Here is a 24798-nt window from a genome sequence, read left to right as displayed (position 1 = left end):
CCAATATTCCTGAGCTGGAGCAGCGGTGCACAGACACACACCTGTGACATAACAGAGCAAGGCAACAACATTTTGGTTTACCTTTTTTTTTTAATAAATTACTTCAGACATCAACAAAATGACATGCTGTCATGATTTCAAATTAGGATGACTGGATATAAAAACTAAACCTTTTTAAATTTGACTGAATCTCACTGGATGCAGATTAAGCCTAAGAAAAAAACCAACAGTATTAGATGACAGTGGTTGGACATCATTTATGTACAGTATGTCATTGAGTATACTGGGTAGTTTAAAGGTAAATAACTGCTCTCTTAGGTCAATTAACCAATCAGAATTTGTTTGTGGGCAACAAAAAAAAAAATAGAGCAAGAGTAGTGCTTTACATGTGCACTTATTACAGGGATCGCAGACAGGAAGCAAAAGTAAATCTGGTTGAGGGTAGGGAAAGGAGACGGGATACGATTATTTCAGTCAGTCTACTGAGTTCCAGTGGAGATTTTAAAGGGTTAAAAAAAAGGGTCGAGCACCCTCTCTGGGGTGGGGGTGTATTTGAATCCTACAAGTGGGGAAAGAGCTGAATGGCGAGCGGTCCTCTACAGGATAAAGGGCAGGATGGGTGAGCGGACAGGAGGGTAGTCGCGGAACTCCTTCAGGTAGCTGCGGTGCTTCCCCTTTGCCCACACGGTCATCTGGATGAAACCCACCAAGGTGAAGAATGCCACGGGCAGGCACTGGGTCATCAGTGTGAAGCCCAGCCAGGAGCCCAGCTGCAACAGGAGGAGGAGGGATGTCACACACACAGACTCAAACCACAAGAGGGCAGCCACCACAAGAGGGCAGCCACCAACAGGTTTAACTAACAAAACTGTTTTTTGAAGGGAGAAAGGTTTAAAACTTCCAGCTCGGCAAAAAAATGATATGTATTCTTTTTAAGCTATATTTGACAATTCTTGGCTTTATTTCCATGCAATCAATGTCATGTTTATGCAAGGAAAAAAATCTTCTCCGCCATCTCTGGATGAATGGAACAGGTTACCTCATAGGTGTAGTTGGGACATGAGACCAGCAGGAAGATCCAGGTGAAGGGGTTCTTGGTTGGATAGGGAATCTTTCTGGCCTTAGAGCCTGGATGAAGGTAGCAAAAGAAAGGTAAGAAAGGTCTATGTAAACATTTTGGCCCAATAGCCAAAGTAAAAATAGTGACCAATGGTGATATTTTAAAAGCGACCTAAAAGGGATAGTTTGGATGTTTCTTAAGTGGGGTTGTTTGATTGTAGAAGAGTCCAGACATCAGCTTACCTTGATGTCAAACAGCCCTTTACGACAGGGAACAAAACCAGTTATATCGCTTTTTCTTCAAAGACTCCAGACTCATTGGACAAAGCCAGTACATTTTGGTCCTTTTTAGGTGGCTAAAATATATTTTGTTGCTGGCACCAGCCACAGCAATACATTTCTTAGCTTCCTTGTCGAGTCACCTGTCTGCTTCTCCAAACTGGGGGCGTGCTGGCCGCCATCTACTCTAAGTAACACACTGACTATGGATAAATACTTCACCAAACTCTACTTCAAAAGATCCCAACTATCCCTTTAAATGCCATGAAGACAGATGTTCTCAATTATCTACTATGAGAGATGGGGTCCTTTATGAACACGTCCTTTTTTGCCAAAGTATACTTTTGGTTATTTCACATGATAGATTTCTGTCTGTGTGGCTTTATGTGTGCTCTCTTCATTGGACTGGGAAAAAAATGTGATGTGTGTCTTTTCAAAGTAATATTTTTTTTTTTGTGGTTTATGTTTATGAGAATTTGTATGTTGAGTTTGCTATATGTGTACTTTTCATTTTAATATTGTTTTTTATACATTTTCAAAGTTTAGTCAAATATTTAAGATGTGCAATAATGTTTTAAGGGGCTCCAACTGAAAAGCGGACGTACATTTGGATATGAACTGATTTGAATTGTGTTTTCTTCATGGTTCATGAGCAACGCACACACAACCCAGAACTACATTGCCCAATCAAATATTCAATTTATCTTTGAAATAATTACAAAGCAACTGTATATTTGAAAATGATATGTCAAATATCCCTGAAAAAGTGCAGAACATACACTAAAAACTGTGTGTGTGTGTCAGTGAGTGAGACATCAGTCAGACGTACAGGTGTTACAAGGGTGTGTACCTGGTGGACGGAGGTTCCGAAGAGCAATGTGGATGGAAAAGTTGCCGATCTGACAGAACTAAGAAACAAAACAGTCACACAAGTGATTAAATAAAAAAAAGAGTGTGTGAAGAGCAAAAGAGGATAAACATTTGAAGTCAAAGTCTGTCTCTGGAAAATGAACAAAATACTAATTAAAATGATGAAAATTACCTGTTTTTTTCTATTTACTAGTTGAATCAAAATAATGCAGAACGTGTTGAAGATAAATAGATTCTTACCAAGAATAAGATGAGGGCCAGTCTGATTTGTTGCTCCCCGTAGACTGCAACAAAACACAATTAAAAACAGCAATTGTGAAAAAGAATCACAATTACACATTGGTATATGTGAGCGCTGAGTGTATGGTGCACGCCCACTCACTGGGTGGTGTGTACAGCGGGTGGTTGATGTAATAGGCCATCCATGCTGCAAAGCCCCAGTAGTAGGTACAGTTCTGAAACGGGAAATGAACCGGGAACATTGTCTCTTTCAGAATTCCTTGTGGTGGCAGGCAGATATACACTTTTCAATCCCAAAGTGTTACAAGGTTGTGTACTTATTTATTTATTCATCATTTACTTTGTGCATATTAATGTAAGGCAGGACACATCTCACCTTGAAGATGTTGCGTAACGGCATGGTTCCATGAGAGAAACGATGGACAAAAAGCGTCTCCAGTAGCCTCTTAACAAAGTGGAAAGAGTGACACATACAGGCGAGACTGGGGGGGGGAAAGCACAAACACGTGTGTTAGCACTACTATAGTTATTTAAAAAGTAGGATGCAGGTACAGGAGATCCTCCCGATGAGAACAAAGCACTGTCCATGTCTACATGCCAAGTCCCATTTTCACATTGATATGGAAAGAGAAGGGCTTCCAGGAATAGTCAGTAGGTTTTCACTTTTTTTGCTGAGCGTTAGATATGTGGATCGATACCACTCTTGTGTCTATGCGGTAAACATGACACTACAGCCATCAGCCGAATAGCTTAGCTTAAGACTGGCTTCTTTAACACTACATTTCACAACATTTATTTGGCAGCTATTGTTACTAGTTACTTAGATTAAGACTTGTTCAGTGCATCAAATGTACTTCTTATCAAGTCATTTTAGTCTGTAGTCCTTGAAGTCTCATAATCTTTTGCAGCATCCTGTGCCTCATCCTTTCTTGACACACCTTTCTAGAGCATTTCTTTGTCAACAAATAAACCCTTGCCTCTAAGGTGACACTGTGATTATGGACTGTTAAAAGAGATGGTTGCCATAGGTGACTTGTAAAGTGCTTTAACGCATTTAATTTATGACTTTAAATCCGTGTTTCTGAGGCAGTATGGATAGGAATCACACAAGTTAACTCTATCAAATGCTTTTTCCACAGTGTCTAATTTTAGACTGGTTGACAGCTGCATTAGGTTAAATTAGTTTGCAAGTGTTGGTGAATAAATACCTTCCTTTAATAAAACCAGTCTAGTCTGGATATATGGTTGAGTCTTGCTGATATTTTAATGTATAAAATATGTATTTTAATGTAACACTTGCTGCACTGGGGTGAAGGAGGCTCTAAGTAACTGTATACAGTCTGTGAAGGTGTGTTGGAGACACTCACTGTACGACCCAGTGTTTACTGGTGGTAAAGTCGTATTTGGGTGCGTAGATGAAGGGAACTCTGAAGTAGAACATCAGATAGATGACCAGAGGACCGGTGTACTCAGTCAGAAAGACCTGAAAAACAAAGTAGGACATAAGAAGTCAGAACCTTGGGAGACTCAGGTTATGACTGTAGCCATGTCATAATATTGATATATATATATCGATTTGCTGCCGTATTAGAAAGATAAATATATCAGCTTCCCTCTTCTGGATCTGTCTCTCCCAGCAGACCCAATACAACACACACACACACACATAGACGCACACACCCTTTTTAACCCAGCGGGAAATCTCAATATAGCTCTGCTTGATCCCACTCGTGGTCTGATGTATGTGAGCTTGTCAGCACTGATAGCAAGGCGTTGTACTCACCGTGACCCAGCTGATCTGGGCTCCCAGGTCTCTGAAGTAGAAGGTTGCTGTGGTTCCCACAGGTAGATACTGCAGGACATCCTCATCCTTCAGAGACTTCCCCTCTGAAATGCACACCATTTGACTTCATGAGATGGACAGTAAATAATAAGGTGATTGTAGAGATGAGTTGTACCATGTTCACTTTAAATACACTGAAAGACAATCACACTTTGGCTGACTTACTGGGGTCGAGGCGAATGGACTGTCTGGCCGGGTACCACTGAGGATCTGAAATGGACAGATAAGACAGAAGAAAGTGAGTATTTCTAAGTGCAGTTTGAAGATTAGTGTGATGTTAAATCAGATGTACAGTATGAGGCTTTAGTCCTCTGCAGAGAGATGGCACTCACGGCTCTTGTGGAACATAGACTTGATCTCTCCGATGGTGGCATTTGGCTCGACCTACAAATAGTACCACAATAAATAAGTGGAGGGACATCACACACACACACACAAAGGAACAGATAATAACCCTGTTTTCCATTCATGATGGTGATTAGTGATAAATATAGCTCACATACCCCTTAGACACCATTTATTCAACAGCTGGTATTAGGGTTTGAAAGAGCCTATGCACACACACACACACACACGCGCACCAAGTACCCAACTTTGTGCCAGGCTGTCAGCAATGGCCCAACAACTCCCCCAAATATAAACACAATGACAAGAAACAGAAACATGAGAGCAGTGATATTGGATAATACGGCACTGTCATGAGATATTGGAACTGGTATTGGGAAAGAAAAGGTTGACTTTGTGCAGTTACTGAAGCACTCCATCATGACCTGACTAATATAAAAGAAAATACCAGTGGTTTGCATGTTTTCGGTTACTCACATGGTAGCTAGTTTATATAAATGCTGAGTGTAACTAGCATTGTCTGTCTCTATGCTTTCACTGTTTACCTGAATTGAATATTAGTATTGTGCTGTGCTGCAATTGCATATTTACAATTACGTTTAAGCATGTTGGACTTCTCTAACCCATATGAAATATGCTCCATAAAAAATATGCACTCAAACAACAGTTTCCAAAGCATTGATATATATAAATGCTAACTTTTCATGCAACAACTGAAATCCATTGATTTTAGATTGTTACAAAAATAAACATAACAGAAACTTAGACAATCTGTCACTCACAAAGTTAGTGAACTGAAATGAATGGAAAGAGAGAATTCACAGTTCCTTTTTGGTATGAAAACAAATTCTGAAATACTATCTGCACATTGCATCATTATAACATCTCAGGAATACGCATTGAATTTCTCTCAGGCCTCTGACATTTATGAAGGTGGTGACAGGTTTCCCAAAACATTTTAGCAGTAAGCCTATATTTCCCTGCTGGCCTGGACTAGGGAGGCTGAAATGCTTTTGTGAAACATATACCTGTTTGCAACCACACTGTAAGCAAGGGTGTAACAGTAGGAGACTAACACAAGAAAGTATGAACTTCTACATGTGTTGCTTTGTGGCTGAGCCTATCAGCTGTGTGAAAGACCAGAGAGCACTGAACAAAATAATACAGTGCTTATACAACACATAATTGCAAATCACCGTCAAACCGCTGAACTACATAGGTATTTGAGGACACAGTTCAAGTACATTTTCAAGTTTCTTGTTTAGTAGAGAGACACTGAGTTTACAAGGCCAAGACATAATTAACCACCCAGGCCGGCACTGTTCAGTATAAACACTAGATATTATTAATGTTATTTTAGCATTTCTTTGTTCAGATGAAAATGTCTAAAACTGTTTAATTTGTATGCCATTTTAGGAAGCCTGGAGAAAGACTTGAATTATTATTTTCTGTGAGGAAAAGTTTTGTCAAAGATCATGTGAAACATCTGAAGCAAACCAAAGTGGTCCTCTGCTGTAATAGGCTTCTGCTTACGTCCTCCAGAGGACCACAGGCGATTTACAGCAGGATGACATCACTGAGAAAGCGTCTCTCTGTGACCCCTGCTGCCCCCCTTCTCTTTTTACAGGCTTCATTAAGTATTGAGATCCCTATTGGGTGTTTCAGGTTAATGGGCCATCGGAGAGACCACCCGTGCAGGAACATCACGGTCAGGTCACAGTCAGTGAGTTTTTTTGCCATTCATTTATTTTGTAAGCTAAGCAGCGGAAGTGATAAACCTGAATGCATCTTCATGTTGGCCTATTTGTGTTATGGATTGCTGAACGGTGCTAACAGTAATTCCAACGTGGCTATTTAAAGTTATAGGAGTCTGACAAGTTTGGCAATGTTATCCGCGGTGTGGGATGGGTGACGTTTTCACCAAGGCGGCATGTTATGGGTGGGTTGTAGGGAAATATTCTACTGCTACTTGAAGCCTGGGGCTATTAACACCGGCTGGCTCGAAGATAGCCCTAGCTCGCATTGGTGCGATAGTGAAAAAGCAGCTACTGAGTCAGTCACTGACCCAGACAGTTGAGTTTTATTTCTAACTCCTTCTGTTAGTTCAGCTCTGTGAGCCTACTTTAGGAAACCAGTCCCCCAAAGCGCAATCTGTCCAGATCATGATCTATATCGGTCAAACCTGTGAAACTTCTTCGCACAAAGGTGTGAAAATTGTGCATGCTGTCGCCATGGAAACTCTGCTAAGGCGACAACAGGATATAAGGATAGCACTTTATACTTGGTTGTCTTGAGGAGCAGCCTTTGACAAGCTGAGTCTGGCCTGGCTGACGGACTAACACCACTGTAAACTTGGCTAATGCAATGTTATATACCAACAGGCTTCTGACTAAACCCTCCTAATGCAACAGCACTGACTTACAAGCCTGTCAGTAATAAATCAAAGCAGTCTAACGCAGCAATGACAAAGAACAGACCAAGTACAATTACTGTAAATATAATTGATAAAACAGCTTAAACATCCTATAAAAGTACAGGTTGCTAATACAACTGTGATACTCTTAAATCCTGACTGCAAAAACTGATTGCTAAACTTCTTGTTGTATTACATCTGTAAAAACCACCTGACACATGGCACAACCTAAATGAGAGCTGAATACTTCTGGTGAGGTTAAATATCTTACAAACCATCAAGAAAAAGTGCTTATTTTTACTCAGTTTCTATCTCAAAAACAGAGAATGAAATATTATTTACATAAACGAACAAACATACGTCACAACTTTACATTGATCTGCCTATGATGCGAGGTGCCCTGGCATCACCAGACTAGCCGCAAATGCATATTAGTCCTGGCCCCTCTTAATTAATTTCAGATTTTGACACAATTGGATAGACCTGCAACCAATCATAGAAAAAAAAAAAACCTGGCGGAGCTTGGTCAGTGGAAAACAATGGTGGCCAGGTCACAAACTTTCTCGAATTACAGCTGAACAAAACACTAAAATGCTTTTCTGAAAACATTTTATGTAAATACTGTAAAAGAATGTCTAGTCATATTTGATCAGCACTGCCTGGTTGGACAGTTTGATCGGATTACTGCAGACTGGACCGGGACATTGTCAGTCATCGTCTTAAACCCTCCCCAGATTATATTAATGGTTGTGATTGGTCCAGGTCGGCTGGAAATTGGTCTGTATGGGAGAGGGGCCAGTCCTATTTGCCAGAACAAATGAAAACATATTTGGGAGATTTGTCTGATTTCCAGACTATATGACAAGAGGATCTCCACTAAAAGCATTTTGATCCAAAAATGAAGTGGCGGTCAATCTTAAAACAAGCATACAAGTTGAAACGCAAAGAAAACCCATTTGTTTCCCGTTTGAGAGCTGTTTTCTAGCTGTGCTGCTGGCATCTGGATAACAATGTAGCTATGAGGATATCTTGGGACTCATTTCTATTCTGCACCACACCTAGTTCAACCATCTGAGCCAGAGCAGCTACCACGACTAGAGTCAACCAACTACCAACGAAAAAAATAACCTGAACAACGCAGAGAGAAGAGGTTTCTTGGTGTATTTTCTTGTCTTAAAGGAAAAAGTGCAATATACAGTATGTTAAACTTTAAACTGTATACAATAATTGCTGCCTTGCTTAAAAATGTAAGTCTATATCATGAATAGCCCATATAATATATTGTGGATGATATAATACAACTAATTCTGAAATGTCATGAACATTATGAGACTCTTATCTTCAGGAGATGTTCGGGATGAAGACATGATTGGTCAAACACACCTGCAGTTTTGACGCCAGAGGTTGTGGACGTGATGCAATGCCTTACATAAGGTAAACTATAGCTTGCATTACATCTGCCTGCAGATTTGAATCAGGAGCTCTCCAACAGAGTCACAATCAAAAGGTATTTGCGCATGCCACAAACACCTTCCTTACACAGGTAAAAGAACACAGCGCTGTTGTGTCACATGCACGAAAACACACACTCACACTCGACTGCTGCAGCTCAACAATGTTCTAGAAAACGCTCGACTAATATATGCGCAGGCTTTTTACTGTAACACATACAGCCATACTGCACCTGTTGCATTTAGTAAACATACAAGCCCACTCCACAGACACATGGACAATTGAATGTGCAAATACAGTATTTAAAAATACTTTTTTGCAGAGCTGAGGCGCCAAAAAGTATTTACTCAAAGTAAAATCAAGAAAACTGTGAAAGAAATACATGAAGAAAAGAAATGTGTTCTCACCTTGTCCAGGAAGCAGAGCTTATCCTTCGTCTTGGCATCCAGTATCTCCACCTCAAAAAAAACAACAGCCTTTTTAGCTTTTTTAGCAGGTTTGCGTTTAACTGGGGCTGGAGCCAGCACCGGGGCGGCCACCGCCCCGTTAGCTGGCTTTTTAGTGCTGGTGGCCTCTAGTGCTAGGGCATCCATGTCCACAGTCCTCCTCCTGCACTCAGTTTATTCCCTTCTTCGCCTCACTCTTCCTCTCGGTCCTCTTGTCACTCTTCACCTCTCAACTGTCTATCCGAAATCCACCCCAAACCATAGAGGAGAGGGGCAGCACTCAGCTGTGGAAATAAATCTGTCTCTCCCCTGCTCCTCTACCCCTCCCTCCTCTTCTTCTCTGTTCCTCTCTGCCATTCTCTCTTGCTCTCCCTCCCTCTTTGCCCCTCGCTCATTCCTTCACTTCTGGTGCGCAGCTTTATTTAACTGCCAACCGACCCCTGGAGCGTGGACATATGCCACATGTGTGTGCACAGTTGCGTACACAGGAATGCCTAGTATCCCCCTGGCGAACTGTCTGCAGTAGATCATCTGTGTATACCTCATGAAGGAACCTTCTAGAGCAGTAACTATATTTCAGCGCTGCACTGAGTGGTTTTGAAACATTACTCCTCCCTAAAAAGGGACACCTGATGACCCCTGACACCTCTCATCCCCCAGCTAAGTGGGAAGACGGAGGAGAGATATTATGACAAACAGCAACAAACCTTTCCTAGTTTGTCCACCTCTCTTCCTCTCCCCCAGCTAAATATAAACGTCTACTGTATGACTAACCCTCTCACTGGACCCCCACCCCTCACCCCCCACACCATCTACGCCTGTGTGGTGATGTCATGGGCTCAGTGTTTAAGACGTACTGTCAATCACCAACCTTTGAGCAGACACCTGAATGAAACCAGTTTAGGGTCTCATACACACTTTGTGCCTTGAAAGTTAAATTAGCAGCCAGATCTTTCAGTCACTTGGACGTTAAAAATTTCTATACCAGTACCAATACAGGCATCCTTTAACTGCCAACTCCTTCAAATACACCGCACTTGTTAATCAATTAATGGTCAAAGTCATTTTTCATGCAAAAGTGGCAGAAAATGCTGTTGTCAGCCTCTCAAATATAGAGATTTCCTGATTTTCTGTTTTACATGGTATCAAACTGAATATCTTTGCATTGTGGAATGACAAAACACTACATTTAAATACATTTCCTTCTACTCTCACAAACTGGGACTGACATTTTTTCGCTATTTTCTGACATTTTATAGACCAAACGATTCATCTAAAAATTGTTGGCAGATTGATCAATAATGACAATAATGGTTAGTTGCAGCCCTGCCGCGCTCGACTTCACCACACCACAGACTGTATGGGTTGTAGCTGCTGTTATATTGGGCCAATCACACACCTCATTAAATTTAAGAACGCTTGCGGTAATTGGCTACGAGCAAAACCATACAAATAGGGTTTTTTTTCTAGATCTCTGTACAAAAAGGATCAAATGCAGGTATCGTTGTGACTGGTGAAGTTTCAATACTACTTGGTACTGGGTTATTATAGGTGTTAACCTAAAAGATATTGAGTACAGAAACCCAGCCCTATCAATCACTCACATGGGGAGTGACCTTTTCCTGCCACCAAGGGGTGATAATCCCCCAGACTCTTGAGAGCTTAGTCGAGGCATTCCCCTTGGTGAAGCCCACCCCCACCCCCCTACTCTCTAATGAAGGCCAGTATACAGTTTCCATAATAAATTAAAAATATATAGTCAAGTGGCATAATCTTGGAAGTTTATGCTGGGCATGTATCTATAACTTTAGCTCAAACATCAAATTTAGACAGGGACCATTTGTACCCAACATACCTGGAGACACCTTGTGCCGCACACAAATTTTTATCTGAGACTAGTAAAACAGGGGTCTCTGGTGATTTGGTTTTGTGGCCTGAGATGCCCCCGGATTTCGTATTTCAGATGGCATGTATTTCATTTTTATTTTCATTTGCACAAAGCATCTTTGCTTTTCTAAAACTTTAACAGTTGTTTTTAAATGAATTAACTGAGCTGACTTATCACTGTGCAAATGAAACTTTCACAAATGCTTAAATAAAGCAGGACACATGACACCGCAGTCAAGACTTCAGGGAAATAAACAACCCCATCTCAGTCTCTCACTCTGCCAGGCATACCCACTGCCTGTACCTCCCCCATCTCATCTATATAAAGCTTCTGTCTGGCAGTAACAGTCTGCCCTGGTATTGCAGTCTGTGGGGAGAGTGAAGCCAGGAGAAATAGGCTTTAATTGAGAGAGCAGACTTTTTTTGCTGGTTTTGCCTGTACCTCCTGTCCCAAGGTAAGAGACCATCTTTTTTAAATCAGGAAAGAGGACCTGTTTAGACCGATTTACAGGCAAGCTGGAAATGTTTCATTGCTCTGAAATTGTTTTTGTACTTTGGGCACTTCATGGGCAGTCGGTGTCACTGTGAAAGGGAAGCAGCTCTCTGGTGCTATCTGGTGACTAATGACTATTAAACCCCAATGAAAAACATTTACAGGTTGATTTATGTCCTAATATATTGTGAACAGTGTAACGAAAACAAAAACATTTGAACCCACATGGTTGCATACTGATTTAACACCATATTCTGTGACCTGTCAGAATACCTTAGGTGTATCGCAACGTCAAAATGCTCTACCATACGGCCACATGTCGCATGTTGATACCTGCTAATAAAAATTGGGACTTCAAAATATTTTGTGGCAACAAATGTTTGATAGTAGAGGATAGTGGCCAGTGGCTTTGTCTGTAGAGCCCACATCTGCCAATGTGGGATCAACCTGTGTCAGTTTTTCTTCACTTCGCACAATCGTAAGTGTAATAGTAGGCACACTAGTTTCAACGAGTATGGAGTGGCTTATTCCAGAGGAGCCAATATATATAGATATGTATAATTAAAAATATACATTTTTCAGTGAGAAATGGCAATGCACCAAAGGCACTGCACAACAGTAATATATTCTATAAAGCATAGGTACTGCCTAAAATCAAGTAAGGCACATCAATGATCAGACTAAAACCAGAATTTAAAAGTTAATCTAAATAAAAGCCAAAATACAGTCTTCCCCAAGTGCCTTTCCTACTAAAAGTGTGTGTGTATATATATATATATATATATATATATATATATATATAATCTCAACCGGGCGCAGAACATTTGTTAATTATTATTAATTATTATTCTAACCGGGCGCAGAACATTTGTGCTCACTGGTCAAACGAACTTTAGACACACTGGACAGTGTGTGCGCCTTAAGGGGGCCCCACATGACTTCACCCATTTCTGATGAAAGTTTTGTTTTGTTTTGTTTTCACTCCGGTTGCAAGTGACGTGTATTATTCACTTTAAATAAACCTGTGAATTTTTGCACAGGGCCCTAACAGACTCTTGATTCCCCTCTGCTGTTACTGACACTTTACTCCAGTGGAAGTAGAAGTCTGACACCAGTGCAACCACACCCATAAATGGCACACAGTTGTTCTTTCATGATTCAAATGTTTTGCTCCTTGTAGGTTGCAACAGCCACATCTGAGAACAGAAAAAGAAGGGGAACAGGAGCAGCAGCCACTGGTCGGGTCAGTTTCTGTCAGACTACTTTAAATCCTGTCTGATGGGTTTTGGTGCTCATGAAACTCTTTTTTGTTAACATTTGGAGACGCTGTCAGTGACTGAAGAAATATGAGGGTTGAGTTGCATAGGAAACATTTCACAATAATGATAAAAAGAGTAAAAACAAGCCCGAGTCGAGTTTGGACGTTTGTAAAAAACAGTTAACCAGAACATTTTTTCAGACTGATGCAACGTTAAACATTAAATCACATCCAAGCCATGAGGGGAAGTGTGACAGGGCTTGAGCACTTGACTGTTCACCTGCATTATTGGGTAATAACAAGATAAGAAGCGCCATGCGGCCAATGAGCAGCCAGAGATGGCGATGACACCGAGCATTATCTCACAGAGGGCTCTGTGTTGAGCTACCACAGACATTCAGCCTATCAAAAATACAAATACACAACGCAAATATCATTCATTATAACCGGGGTTGCAGCTTGAAATTTAGTCACGATTTTAGATTTTTAGCCGATACAACCGATAATTTACGCGCACGAGAGGCCACAAATCCCCGGTCATCGCTAGCAGTCCATGACAGGCGGTGCTGCTGCAGTGTGCGGTCCTTTTCGGCTCCTGTTTGAAGCTCTCACGTTTAATGTGAGTGTTGTGGTGGAGTTCACCGTGACACAGACCACAGGGAACCCCGCATTAGTCTGGTTAATTCAACTCTGGACCCGTGAAGCTCTCCATTCATGGTTTAGAGTTTCAGAGATACTACTCACCTCGTAGTGCTTCATCTTGGCAGCTTGCACCCCCTTCCTCAACACTGCAGATGAGTGACGGAGCCGTCTCCAATCAGCGGAGCATTGAGCGACTGCTGAGGCTCCGTGGGCGGGCACTACGGCCGCGCTGCAGCCAATCAAAACCGGCGGCATTATTGTTTTTTTTCAATTTAGAAATCTTTATTTCGGATTAAGAACAAGCACACATCAGCAGAAATAGATATTCATACAAATAAGATCAGTGTGCAAAAAATTAATACATATTAGAAATATAAAACAAAATTAAGTGTATATATATATATATATATAGAGTATAAAAGTATATATAAACAATGTCAGCAATAGTCACATTAGGTAAAACCATAGACTGTATAAAAAACAGGGGCCACAGAAACAATTCATCCAAATATGTCAATGTGCGCTCACCTTTTCTGTTCGCTACAAGGGCCAATAAATCCATGTACACATTGAATTCAAGTAAGATAACACCAGGACACATGACACATGTTAGCGAAGAATTAAGAGAATTTCAATTCAATTTAATTCAGTTCAATTTTGTTTATAGTGCCAAGTCATAATAAAAGTTATCTCAAGACACTTTACATAAAGAGAAGTTCAAAACCACACTCTAGGACTTATTCATGATTTACAAAGACCCAACATCTCCCACGCAACAAGTCACACTATATATGTAGTATTTATCCAGCAACCTTATACTCAAATGTATTTATTTGGATAAGCCCCTTGAGATGCACCATCTCGTTTTTCGAGTGGGTCCGATCTTGTGCACACAGTTAGGACAAAAACCTTCCTTTAACAGCTCTATGTAGGCAGCCCTCTTCTTTTGTCTTGACCTTGCTATGGGAACATGATATTTACCAAATGCAAGTATAACATTTGTCATGTGACTCAAATATATGCCTTATCCAAAACCAGTGACCATATCCTTTAGCCTAATTTCTATATCATGACCAGTCCTGTTGTGAGCAAACTCTACGTCTCTCCAAAACACAGAAGGGAAGGGGCAGTGAGGCAATGCTCACATAATTGGATTTGTTCATAGTATTAGGAGTTATTCGCTCTGTGAGCTGCCCTGTCTGTTCGTGTTCAGGTTCACTAATCCACCCGGTGACGACAGACTGTGGACCACTTCTCTTAATTTGGTGGCTTTTCCCAACTTCATTTCCAGGCTATGTGCCATTATTTTTTCAATGTCTTTTTTTTCAGTCTCTTTCTTAACTCTGTGCTATAGTCTAATAATCTAGTATTCTTTTTATTTGTTTTTTCTTTTTTAAATGCATTTTTGTGTACATTGTGTGTTTAAATTGTCCTGCAAAAATAAAGCTTGCCTGGTATGTTATCAGTGTCACTTTATATTCTCAAAACAAAGGAAACACTTATTTTAGGGGAAACTATCAGGTATGAATTTCTTGTAGAGTATATTCCAGCACATTTAGCCCAAATTATTCCCTTGTAGTAGCAGCAAAACAGCACAGTGGGGACAAGATGAGGACACATCAATGTGAAATATCAACACATTTAAAGGGATAACAATTGTGGCACATCCTTAAAATTATGTAAAGATTCTATGGCCTGCAAGTCGTATAGAAAGGTCCCATATTAATCTTGTTGTCCACTACACTTATATATACATAGAGTAGTATGTACCTTCAGTTATACCCTTTCTAAAAGAATATTACCCTGAGCTCCAACTTAAAACATCCTACTGTAGTTTTGTGGAACTGCAGTGATATTTCACCACTCTCATCCCTGAAAAACAGGTTTCTCTTTACTTGACAGAGTAGGCCCATCCTATGCATATGTTACATTTTGTTAAACACAGAAGCACCTTAGAAAGTTTATGGAGGTTATTCTTTTTCTTGTGTCCATACATTTGATGATGTGTTTAGTTATGTATTACACCACTTTTTGAGAACAGGCCTACATGTTGGGTATTATGGTACATCCAAATTAGTGTTTGATTTGTTGTCCCTGAACATATTTTCTGTCTATGCTACATGTCATTAAAAGGGTGTACAAAGTTGTGGGATTGATTCCCTATTGTATCACTAACTTAGTGTGTCCTATTTTCAATGTAAACACAGATACTTGCTGTGCAGTGTTACCTCCCCCAATAAATCCCTGACTGTGTAAAAGCTGAAACATGTACATGTGTGTTGTAGTTGAATCTGAAATGCTGCCTCCAAGTGCTACTCGTATATTTTCAAAACACTGTGTTACAGAACACAAATCATACAAATTGTCCAATCTAAAAGTATTTACCTTTTTGGACATACTTCTCATCCTGAGCAATGGAAGGAGTTATCTTCTGAGTCTTTTAATTTGGTATATTATGTCTCACTGGTTACATAAATTAAGTTAATGCAATACATGGTCAAACTACTGTATTGTACTGCTTATTGTACTGCAAGCACAAATCAAATGCATGATCACTGGCCTATATATTGTCAGACTCAGCCAACTCTATTGAAGTTCACAGGCGGTTTTCTCATTCCCTCAAAGATGATACTTATCTTTTATTCTCGGCTTCTTGTCTGTTCAGACTTCCATGCAGAATTTAAAGACATCTTGCAAGTAGACCTACTAGAATGTATACTTCATTAAAGGCATGGTTTGCAAGTCTGAGAAAATATCTGTTTTAGAGGACCCTGCCCTACATGTCACTGGTGTGCACCAGACTACTAGCCAGTATGCAGGGTATTCAGTCATCTTTAATCTGGGCCACACCCAAGCATAACACAAGCTCCTGCCAGCCATCTATCCATAGTGTCATTTTGGTATGGTAGAGCTTTGTGGGGCGAGTCTTTTAAAAAAAGATTTCATTTTGCACAGGGCTTGCACAACAAGTGTGTTTAGGCTACTGTTATTCATTCATGGCATTGGCTGGGACTGCTTTTGACCTGCATATCAGTAATGTACATTTACATTTCAGGTTAGTTTATACTTTTACTCCACTTCATTTCAGAGAGAAATATTTGACTTTTTACTCCAGTCCATTTGTATATGAAATACAATATATTGTTTAAAATTAAAACAGTAGTTTCCCACTTTTTTGCTTGTGACTCCTTACACTAAAACAGCTTCTAATTGAAGTGGAGATTTGTTAGCAGTATCACCGAATAGTGATTTCTTTTTATTTTTACCTGATATGCTTACACGACCTTTATGAAATAGTCAAAACTAGGTACAGCCCCACCAGCTACAGCAGTAAAATGCTAACTACACATTGATGCATCAGTATTAAAGGTTAAATATGGAGAATGAGCAGAACACCGCCATCTAGTAACGACTAATTTCTACTAATCAAATAAATTTAACAACAGTATTTAACGTTAGCCAACTGGGAGTCTTTCTTTGTGTGGTGTGTAATCGATTAGCTAGCGCTCAACTTAAAATGATTCCTTTTATTGTAGCCTAACAACAGAAAATCCTGGCAAGCCGCAATGCTGTCGCTATTGGCTGATCCAATGTAAACAGAACGTGTCAGAATTCATTGTTAAAGCTATCAAAAAAATTTAAAATATTAATTCAGACAATATATATATATATATGTGTGTGTGTGTGTGTGTGTGTGTGTGTGTGTATATAATTTAAAAAAAAAGCTTTTAATAAAGCTTCTACATAATCAATCTTTAACAATATAATGTGTTGGCCTGTCAGCCACAGGGACAACTTAAGTAGGCTATGGCAAGCGGTTTTAACATTTAATAACACTGACATTCTTCCTATCTGCAATTGTCATTTCAGATATCCACAACATCATTGTTAGCGTCACTTTGGCCATTCATGTGTATTGGGCTTTCAATTGCAGCTATCCACAATCCCACTTTAGACATCCAGAAAGAAAGCAGAGTGAAAGCCTTATACACATGAATGGCAACAGTGACGTAATTATTACCAGTAAGAATGATGTTGTGTATATCTGAAATGATAACAGCAGACAGGCAAAATGTCATTGTGAGTATCTGAAATTATCATTCGGACTAGTAAAAATTAAACTTGGACTAGGAGAAATAATATTAGTGTAATTACAGATAGGCGCATGATTCGATTAAATCAAAGACAAAGTCAGCTTTATTGTCAGTTCTTCACATGAACTAGATATACAAGGAATCGAAACTTCCCTCCCTCTCCGATGCGTAGACTAGACAGGACAAAGACAAGACACAATTAGTAAAGTGCAAGACACAATGGTAAGTGACACAACATAAATGATCTAACTGCTATAGTAACAACACAAATAATATAATAGTAATAATAATAATAATAATAATAATAATAATAATATTAATAATAATAATAACAAAAGTGCAGATGGTGGCATAATAGTGCAAAACGATGTTAAAACCACTTGCCATAGTAGGGTACTACTTTTACTATATACTATATTGAGAAAGCTATTTTGCTAATAAGTCTTCCGTACTTTTATTTACGTATTGTTTTGAATGAAGGGTTTTTTTCTTGTAATGGAGTATTTTTACTCTTCAGTATTGGTAGTTGAACGCAGGAAAAGGATCTACTGTAAATACAGTACTTCCAATGTCTACATAGCCATGCCGAGTTTTGTGAGACTGATAAGGCATGGTATGTAGCTGTGGGAGTATGTCCGACCGCCCTTGAAGGCAGCACGCCGTGACGTGTCTGTGGGCGTGTGGCTGCTGCTCCACAGCTGAGCTCGTTCGGGCTGTTTATGGAAAACTCTGGAAGTTTCCACGAGGTTTATAACGCGAATACTCGCAGCGCAGTGGAGACAGAGGAGTGACTCGGGACTGGAGTTTATAAAAGAGCCGCTTCCTAACAGCGAACAGCTACTAACACTGCTTACTGAACAGGCCGCTGGACGGTCAACATGGGCAAAGACTACTACGACATTTTGGGGATTAAGAAAGGAGCGTCGGAGGACGATATAAAGAAAGCGTATCGTAAACAGGCTCTGCGCTTTCATCCCGACAAAAACAAGTCGCCTGGCGCCGAGGACAAGTTCAAAGAAATCGCTGAAGCCTACGACGTCTTGAGCGACCCAAAGAAAAAGGACATTTATGATCGTTTTGGGGAAGAAGGTAAGTTTTGTTTTACTTATCAGCCATTTAAGAGTGCAACGTGATGCTGAGTGCAGACAGCCAACGTTAGTTTCAAGCCTGTTGAGAGATTACATGGATGCTAAATATGGAGGACTACATGTGACTTAAGTCTTAATAATAAACAAATGAATACAATAATAAATCAACGCACGAATGAATGTATTAATACATAAAAGTATACACGAATAAATAAATGCTTTACATTTATTTCTACATTTTTGTTCACCGTTTATTTATGTCTTCGTCCATATGTTAATGACGTAGGATGTCCCATTTATTCATGCATTTATGTATTTTTTCTGCATGTTCTTTATTCCTGTATGCATTTATATACTCATACATTGTGCTTTTTTTTCATTTATTTATTTAATTCTTCAATTATTTATTTATTTCTACATTTCATTATCATTTATTTATTTATTTATGGATTTATTTATTTATTCCTGGATTTATTTATCCATTTAATTATGCATTTATTTCTGCATTTATTTACTTAATCCTTTATACATACATTTAATCATGCATTTATTTACTGAGACTTAAGTAAGGGTTAGTCCTCCATAGATTCATGCCTAAAAGGTTAACGATAAAACAACGTTACATGGGACAAACCCCCTAATCCTGAGTATGATGGCGCTCCCCTCCCCTCTGTCTCTCTGTCAGTTGTTTCTGAGCCAGGAAGGAAAGGGCGAGGCGCACAGTAACACTCACAATACATGTTTCTACAAGAACTCCGTGACAAAGTGTGATTAAAAACTATGCTAATGTGAGTTTAGAAAGACGAAGTGGAAGGTTTGTACTTGACATCAGCAGGGGGCGTGTATTCGGATGTTTGGACGGTGCTGTCAGTGTGGATTTTGGTGCATGGAAACTTGAGAGGTGGGGCAACTGTTTAGTAACTATGGAAACTTTAGGGAGGACTCAATGACTAAAACAATAGACTTTCAGACATATGTGAAAATCTTAGAAAACGCATCTATATTCACCTTTTTATGCTTGTATTTAAGGAGCTCCTGATGTGTTACCATGGCAACAGCGCCATTCCATGGATCTTATGTTTTGCCCCCACATCAAAATATAATCAGAAATAACTAAGCCCCCCCCAGGCCTGAACATCTCAACATCTCATCTCATCTTCAACTGTTTTTTTTATTTGAGTGTGTGTTAGAGATGGTAAAGGAAATTCAACTTAATTTCAATAAAATGATGGCTTACTGTAGGATAAAGATATCGGCCTAAACTGGTAAATATAATAGTTTTCCCTTCAAAATCATGTTTTTGTAGGGGAGACTGGACTGAACAACATCTCATCTCATCTTCAACTGCTTATCCCGGGTCGAGTCACACAAGTGCGCTATAAGTCTCCCACCGGTTAAGGACACCGGCAAATTATTTCAGATTCTAATTCTGAATGTGTCAGAAAAAATCAGCAAGGAGACTGTCGGAACAGGCCGCCACGGGCAGGTAGCTAGGCTAAAGTTACTCACATGTTTAGGGTGGGAGGTCATGTTCGTCTGAAGGAGTGATAGGCGAAAGTTTGCATGTGACCCTCTTGGGGGATATCCTTGTTCCAATCCAAGTTAGACGTCTTTCTGACATGATTGGCTATTAATTATTAACTGTCTAACCTGCCATGCTTAGACTGTATAAAAAATGGACATAGTCTCTCCGCTGTGGCCCTTTCTCTCAACTTGATCAAATCATATTCGCCTCTCGGAGCCGCCATCTTGTCAGACTTTGACTCCTCCTCATTTCCTCTTACCAAAAAAGGGCATTGATGTGAAGTTGGGGGGGAGGGCGACGCGTCCGTCTGGCTGACGTTTACAGAATTAGCCACAGTAGCTCACATTAGCTCCACCGCCCGGGAGCTAGGTTAATAGAACACGTTACTAGATAAACAGGAGTGGGAGTCCTGTGTCTCTACGGGGATTACACCGGCTCTGGGAGTCAAGTGCAGGCAGCATTTATGATCTATGATTTAAACTGATATTCAACACAGTACCATGCTCATAGACTTAAAACACCGACCATCACAGACAGAATCCTCCAGCTGCTCCAGATTAACATCTAGTGTATGTGTCATAGATAGCAGACTGTACTGCAAGTCATGGTCCGAGTGCGGCTACCTCATTAGCATAACAGAGCTAACATTAACACAGTGTGTTCCTAAACTATCTGCTCGTACAGCTGATCGAAGAGCAAACAGTCTTGTCACTAATGGAAACACCACCACACGAATAACCGCAGTACAGGCCGAGATGACCGAGGTAGCATGCCAATCCTGACAACTAGCCTCCGGGGAAGTGAGGGTCAGAGGCTAGCTGTCACTCAAGAGGATATGACTTAAACATACAGACGAGAATGTTTTTTGTAAACAAGTCATAAATAGGTTTAATTATGATGTGAAAACGGCCTGATTAACATGGGGGTCAATGAGCAACTGCTCTATTGTGCAAACTACTCCTAGTGGACACTCTGAGAACTGCAGTTTTTGGTACTTCCATATTGGATCAACCAGGTGTTGCTGTGGCGGGGGCTTGCTGCCATGTTAAAAAAAACATGACAGTGAGTGAGTGTCAGTACTTTCTGTATCTGGCCCTGCAAATTAAAAGGCCTCCAGTCTTGTTTTTTTTTCTTCCTGCGAACAATCGTCTTATGAAATTTTGGTCTGCTAATGATTTTTTGGTCAACCAGTGGTTGGTCAACTATTTGGGGACATCCCTACATTAATCCATACATTATTACCAGTTATTTGTCAGTCAAGGCCATTTCCAAATATGGAGGCTGACAAATGATACCGCTGCTGCAGGTTTATGCCACATTTCTTATGAAGGGGTCTGTACACAGGGAAGTTAAATGTTCTAGGGCCTGTTTATCATACTTTGAAATGGGTTTTGATGCAGTTTCTTTTGTTTCACTTAAACACATACTGTAGTTGCGACTGATGTAAAATCATGCCAAGACAAACAAAGAGCAAATATCAAGTCTAATTATTTTCTGTTGGAATGGATAATATTATCTTGCTCTGTCCGTAGTTTTGCTGTGGCCTTTCACATCAGTGTGTGCACACCAGAGTTCTTATTTTTGACAGCAATCAGTATGCACACACAAAATAATTGCAAAATCCTGTTTTTGTTTGGAATTATGGAGTTATAAATGGTTGACTGTCACACTAATAGGGACTTTATTTGGGTGTGTGTATGATGAATTAACAGAGCACCTCAGTAAACTCTGCAGCCTGTGTTGTCAGTTGTAACATGAAAAACGTTTTGCTGTCTAGAATTAATGTTCGATGGGGAGGTCAGAACTCCTGCACATTAATTTAGAAGGGTGAACTGACAGTTTCACTGGAACTACATAGTAGGTGTGCAGTTACACATTTTGATGGGCACCCTGCATCCAGTCATAATAAATAATTCACATAAACCATAATAATTAAATGATTATTTCTCACACTCAGGTCTGAAAGGTGGTGGCCTCCCAGGTGGTGGTGGTGGTGGTGGGGGTGTTCCTGGCGCCTTCAGCTACAGCTTCCAGGGCGACCCTCATGCCATTTTTGCAGAGTTCTTCGGTGGACGTAACCCATTCGAACAGTTCTTTGGTGGTCGCAATGGAGGCATGGATGAGGACATGGAAACGGACGACCCTTTTGCCCGCTTTGGGATGGGGGGTGGTGGAATGGGCGGGTTCCCTCGCTCTTTCAGCACTGGTATGGGAGGAATGGGCCCTCACACTAGCATTGTAAAAAAGCATCAGGACCCCCCTGTGGTTCACGATCTCCGGGTGACCTTGGAGGAAATTCTGTCGGGTTGCACAAAGAAAATGAAGATCTCTCGTAAAAGGCTGAATCCTGATGGGCGAACGATAAGGACAGAGGATAAAATCCTGGAGGTGCAGATAAAGAAAGGGTGGAAAGAGGGCACCAAAATCACCTTTCCTAAAGAGGGGGATGAGACTCCCACAAACGTTCCTGCTGACGTGGTCTTTGTGTTGAAGGACAAGGCGCATCCTGTATTCAAACGTGACGGTTCGGACATCGTTTACACAGCAAAGATTTCACTCAGAGATGTAAGTTAAGAATACATATAACATAGAATATATCACTTATTATTCATTGAAATGCATCATACAAGTGCTTGAAGACAAACCAAAGAATTGTTCAAATTAAATACTATTACAGTAGTGCCTATTAATGATTTTAACTCATGTTTTTGTTCCTTTTGATTTTCCTCCTGTCCCATTAGGCCTTGTGTGGCTGCACAGTCAACGCTCCCACACTGGATGGCAGAACAGTGACCGTGTCAGCAACAGATATTGTGCAGCCAGGGATGAAGCGACGTGTGAGTGGCGAGGGGCTGCCTTATCCCAAACGCCCCGATCGTCGAGGCGACCTATTAGTGGAGTACGAGATCAAGTTCCCAGACAGGCTCAGCCAGAGTGCCCGGGACACCATCGCTCAGGTCCTCCCACGATCTTAGACAAGACCAACAGACATCCTGGATTGAAGAACAATCACACAAGACTGCCAACTATGTTTTTTGTCAGTCATCACATGGACATTCATGTGGCGTTATGAATCACATCAGAGAGGAGAGACTAGTGAGACAAATGTGTGTTAACTGTCAAATACAGTGTTTAAACCACCTTGGGAAAGTGCTTCACAGGGTAGAATGTAAATATAACCAATATTGTTTGGTGTTTTGATTTACTGAATAAGATTATATTTTGATGAAAACAAATATACTGTATTATATCAAATATACGTGCACTATTCTGTGGAAACTGTTTGGTTGGTACTAAAGGTTCTCCCTGAGAAAGATGTTGTATCCAGTTGCAACATGAAGACATGAATTGTTTACAAGGTTACAATGGAACGCCTGGCGTATACGGACAGAGAAAAAGATTTCTGGACTGAGAAATGTACACTTCAAGGAAACATTTTATGTTGTTTGAACGACTGGCATTGCAGCTCACAGTGAAAAAAGACAACATTCAAATAAAAAGTTGTCTGGTAGCTGGCCTTACAACAGAGGGACGTGCTTATTGTTGAAATTAATTTTCCAGCATTGTTATGAAAGAAGAATAAAGGAATGAAAAGCGGGGCTATAAACATTATTCAGTGGCCTTCCAGTTCTTCAGTAACAGTCTGACTTTTCCCTGCAGCCACTGCTGACACCAAAGAGGCTCTGAAAGCCTCGTTTGTGGTTTGTTTACTCTTTCCGGCATTTGCCACTGGCAGGTACAGGCTCATGATTTCTGCAGACATGCGTTGACCTTAAAGTCTCCCTCCACTCAAAAATGTGTTTTTCTTCTATTCTAAAGTGTCTGACATTGTACTGACTCCGCTACTCTGAAATTTGAAATTCCCAAAAAACAAACGCTTAATAATATAGGAAACACTTTTCTATGGAGGAACAACTTCGACCCAACACCAACCTCCAGCACAGAGTGTACTGTCAGAACATAGAGAACAAACTGCCCTCATAGCTGTCAGCCACTGACAGTTACAAGCTAACAATCAACAGAAACAAATAAAAGATGCTAACTACACTTACCTTTTTGATAATATGGATTTTAGTGATATCCCATTCCTTATCTGAGTCTGGGTCTGACTGATGCCTGGTTCAGGAAACCAAAACTATAACTTAAGTGCAGATCGCCAATGTTCGCTCCATGGGCAGGCAGCTCGTACTCCGTGTCTGTCCACCCACCTGCAGGGCTCTAGGAGTTGCACCCACCATACCAGGGTTCAGCCCAAGGGGCTCCACCGCCGGGCCGCCTCCTGTCTGAAGCTGCTTCGAACATGTAGGCCTATGGCTGATTCTCTCCGATGTGTTTAGTCATCTCAATGGTCGGTTTGCAGGTTTCTCTGTCACCTCAGGCCTGCTTGTCAACCTCTGGTAGAAGCTAGAACGTAGTTAGTCTAAACCTACCACGAGTGGGTGCGGCAAGGCCATAGAAAGAATTTCTGAATGAGGGAGAAGCAGTAGATTTGCTTCCAGCTCCTCTGTTTTTTCTTACTTCCTATGCAGGAAAACCATGTTAAACAAAATATTAATCATAGCAGAGTAGTTTTGACATGCTTTAAAACATGTCTGGAGAGGGACTTTAAGTTCAAATAATGGCATTAAAAAATAACCTTGTTTCATCCTAAAGACTCCTACACATGATACGCGGTAAAAACGCTGCCGGCCGTTCCATTCATTTCCTATGGTAGAGGCGATAGTGCCCAATGTAGCAGCAGCGCCCAATGTAGCAGCAACGCCCAAGGTAGCGGTGGCCACCACTGAGATTTGCCTCTCTGCCGCTGCGCTAGTTTCCCCTAACCTTTCAAATGCGCAACCAATGAGATAGAAGCTTCAAGTGT

At 40.6% G+C, this 24798-nt stretch overlaps 2 protein-coding genes across 3 annotated transcripts; one reads left to right on the top strand and one right to left on the bottom strand.

Moving 5' to 3' along the window:
• Positions 1-70: 70 nt before the first annotated feature.
• On the bottom strand, positions 71-13381 carry tecrb (trans-2,3-enoyl-CoA reductase b). 2 transcript variants are annotated; one of them, XM_083921552.1, is made up of 12 exons: positions 13330-13381; positions 8909-8959; positions 4624-4675; positions 4457-4501; positions 4232-4335; positions 3816-3931; positions 2825-2930; positions 2591-2663; positions 2449-2492; positions 2189-2246; positions 1040-1128; positions 71-770 (listed from the first exon to the last, which is right to left on the bottom strand). In XM_083921552.1, exons 1-12 carry the CDS (start codon positions 13342-13344, stop codon positions 597-599), a joined length of 927 nt encoding a protein of 308 aa, XP_083777678.1. In that variant the 5' UTR covers positions 13345-13381; the 3' UTR covers positions 71-596. The 2 variants fall into 2 exon arrangements, with proteins under 2 accessions (XP_083777678.1, XP_083777677.1); XM_083921551.1 differs by lacking the exon at positions 13330-13381 and having other exon boundaries at positions 8909-9288.
• Positions 13382-18006: 4625 nt separating this feature from the next.
• dnajb1b (DnaJ heat shock protein family (Hsp40) member B1b) lies at positions 18007-23786 on the top strand. The gene is made up of 3 exons (XM_083921630.1): positions 18007-18410; positions 21892-22499; positions 22676-23786. Exons 1-3 carry the CDS (start codon positions 18200-18202, stop codon positions 22907-22909), a joined length of 1053 nt encoding a protein of 350 aa, XP_083777756.1. The 5' UTR covers positions 18007-18199; the 3' UTR covers positions 22910-23786.
• Positions 23787-24798: the final 1012 nt, after the last annotated feature.

This window comes from Echiichthys vipera, assembly GCF_963691815.1.
Source record: "Echiichthys vipera genome assembly, chromosome: 2".
Classification (NCBI taxonomy): domain Eukaryota; kingdom Metazoa; phylum Chordata; class Actinopteri; order Perciformes; family Trachinidae; genus Echiichthys; species Echiichthys vipera.
This window is presented reverse-complemented; position numbering and strand designations above follow the sequence as displayed.

Coding starts and splice junctions, on each gene's coding strand:
- tecrb (XM_083921551.1), bottom strand. CDS start 9,094: ATGGATGCCCTAGCACTAGAGGCCACCAGCACTAAAAAGCCAGCTAAC. Junction 3,932..4,231: donor CCCAGATCAGCTGGGTCACG/GTGAGTACAACG, acceptor TTTGTTTTTCAG/GTCTTTCTGACTGAGTACAC. Junction 2,664..2,824: donor CGTTACGCAACATCTTCAAG/GTGAGATGTGTC, acceptor TTCCCGTTTCAG/AACTGTACCTACTACTGGGG.
- dnajb1b (XM_083921630.1), top strand. CDS start 18,200: ATGGGCAAAGACTACTACGACATTTTGGGGATTAAGAAAGGAGCGTCG. Junction 18,411..21,891: donor TGATCGTTTTGGGGAAGAAG/GTAAGTTTTGTT, acceptor TCTCACACTCAG/GTCTGAAAGGTGGTGGCCTC. Junction 22,500..22,675: donor CAAAGATTTCACTCAGAGAT/GTAAGTTAAGAA, acceptor CTGTCCCATTAG/GCCTTGTGTGGCTGCACAGT.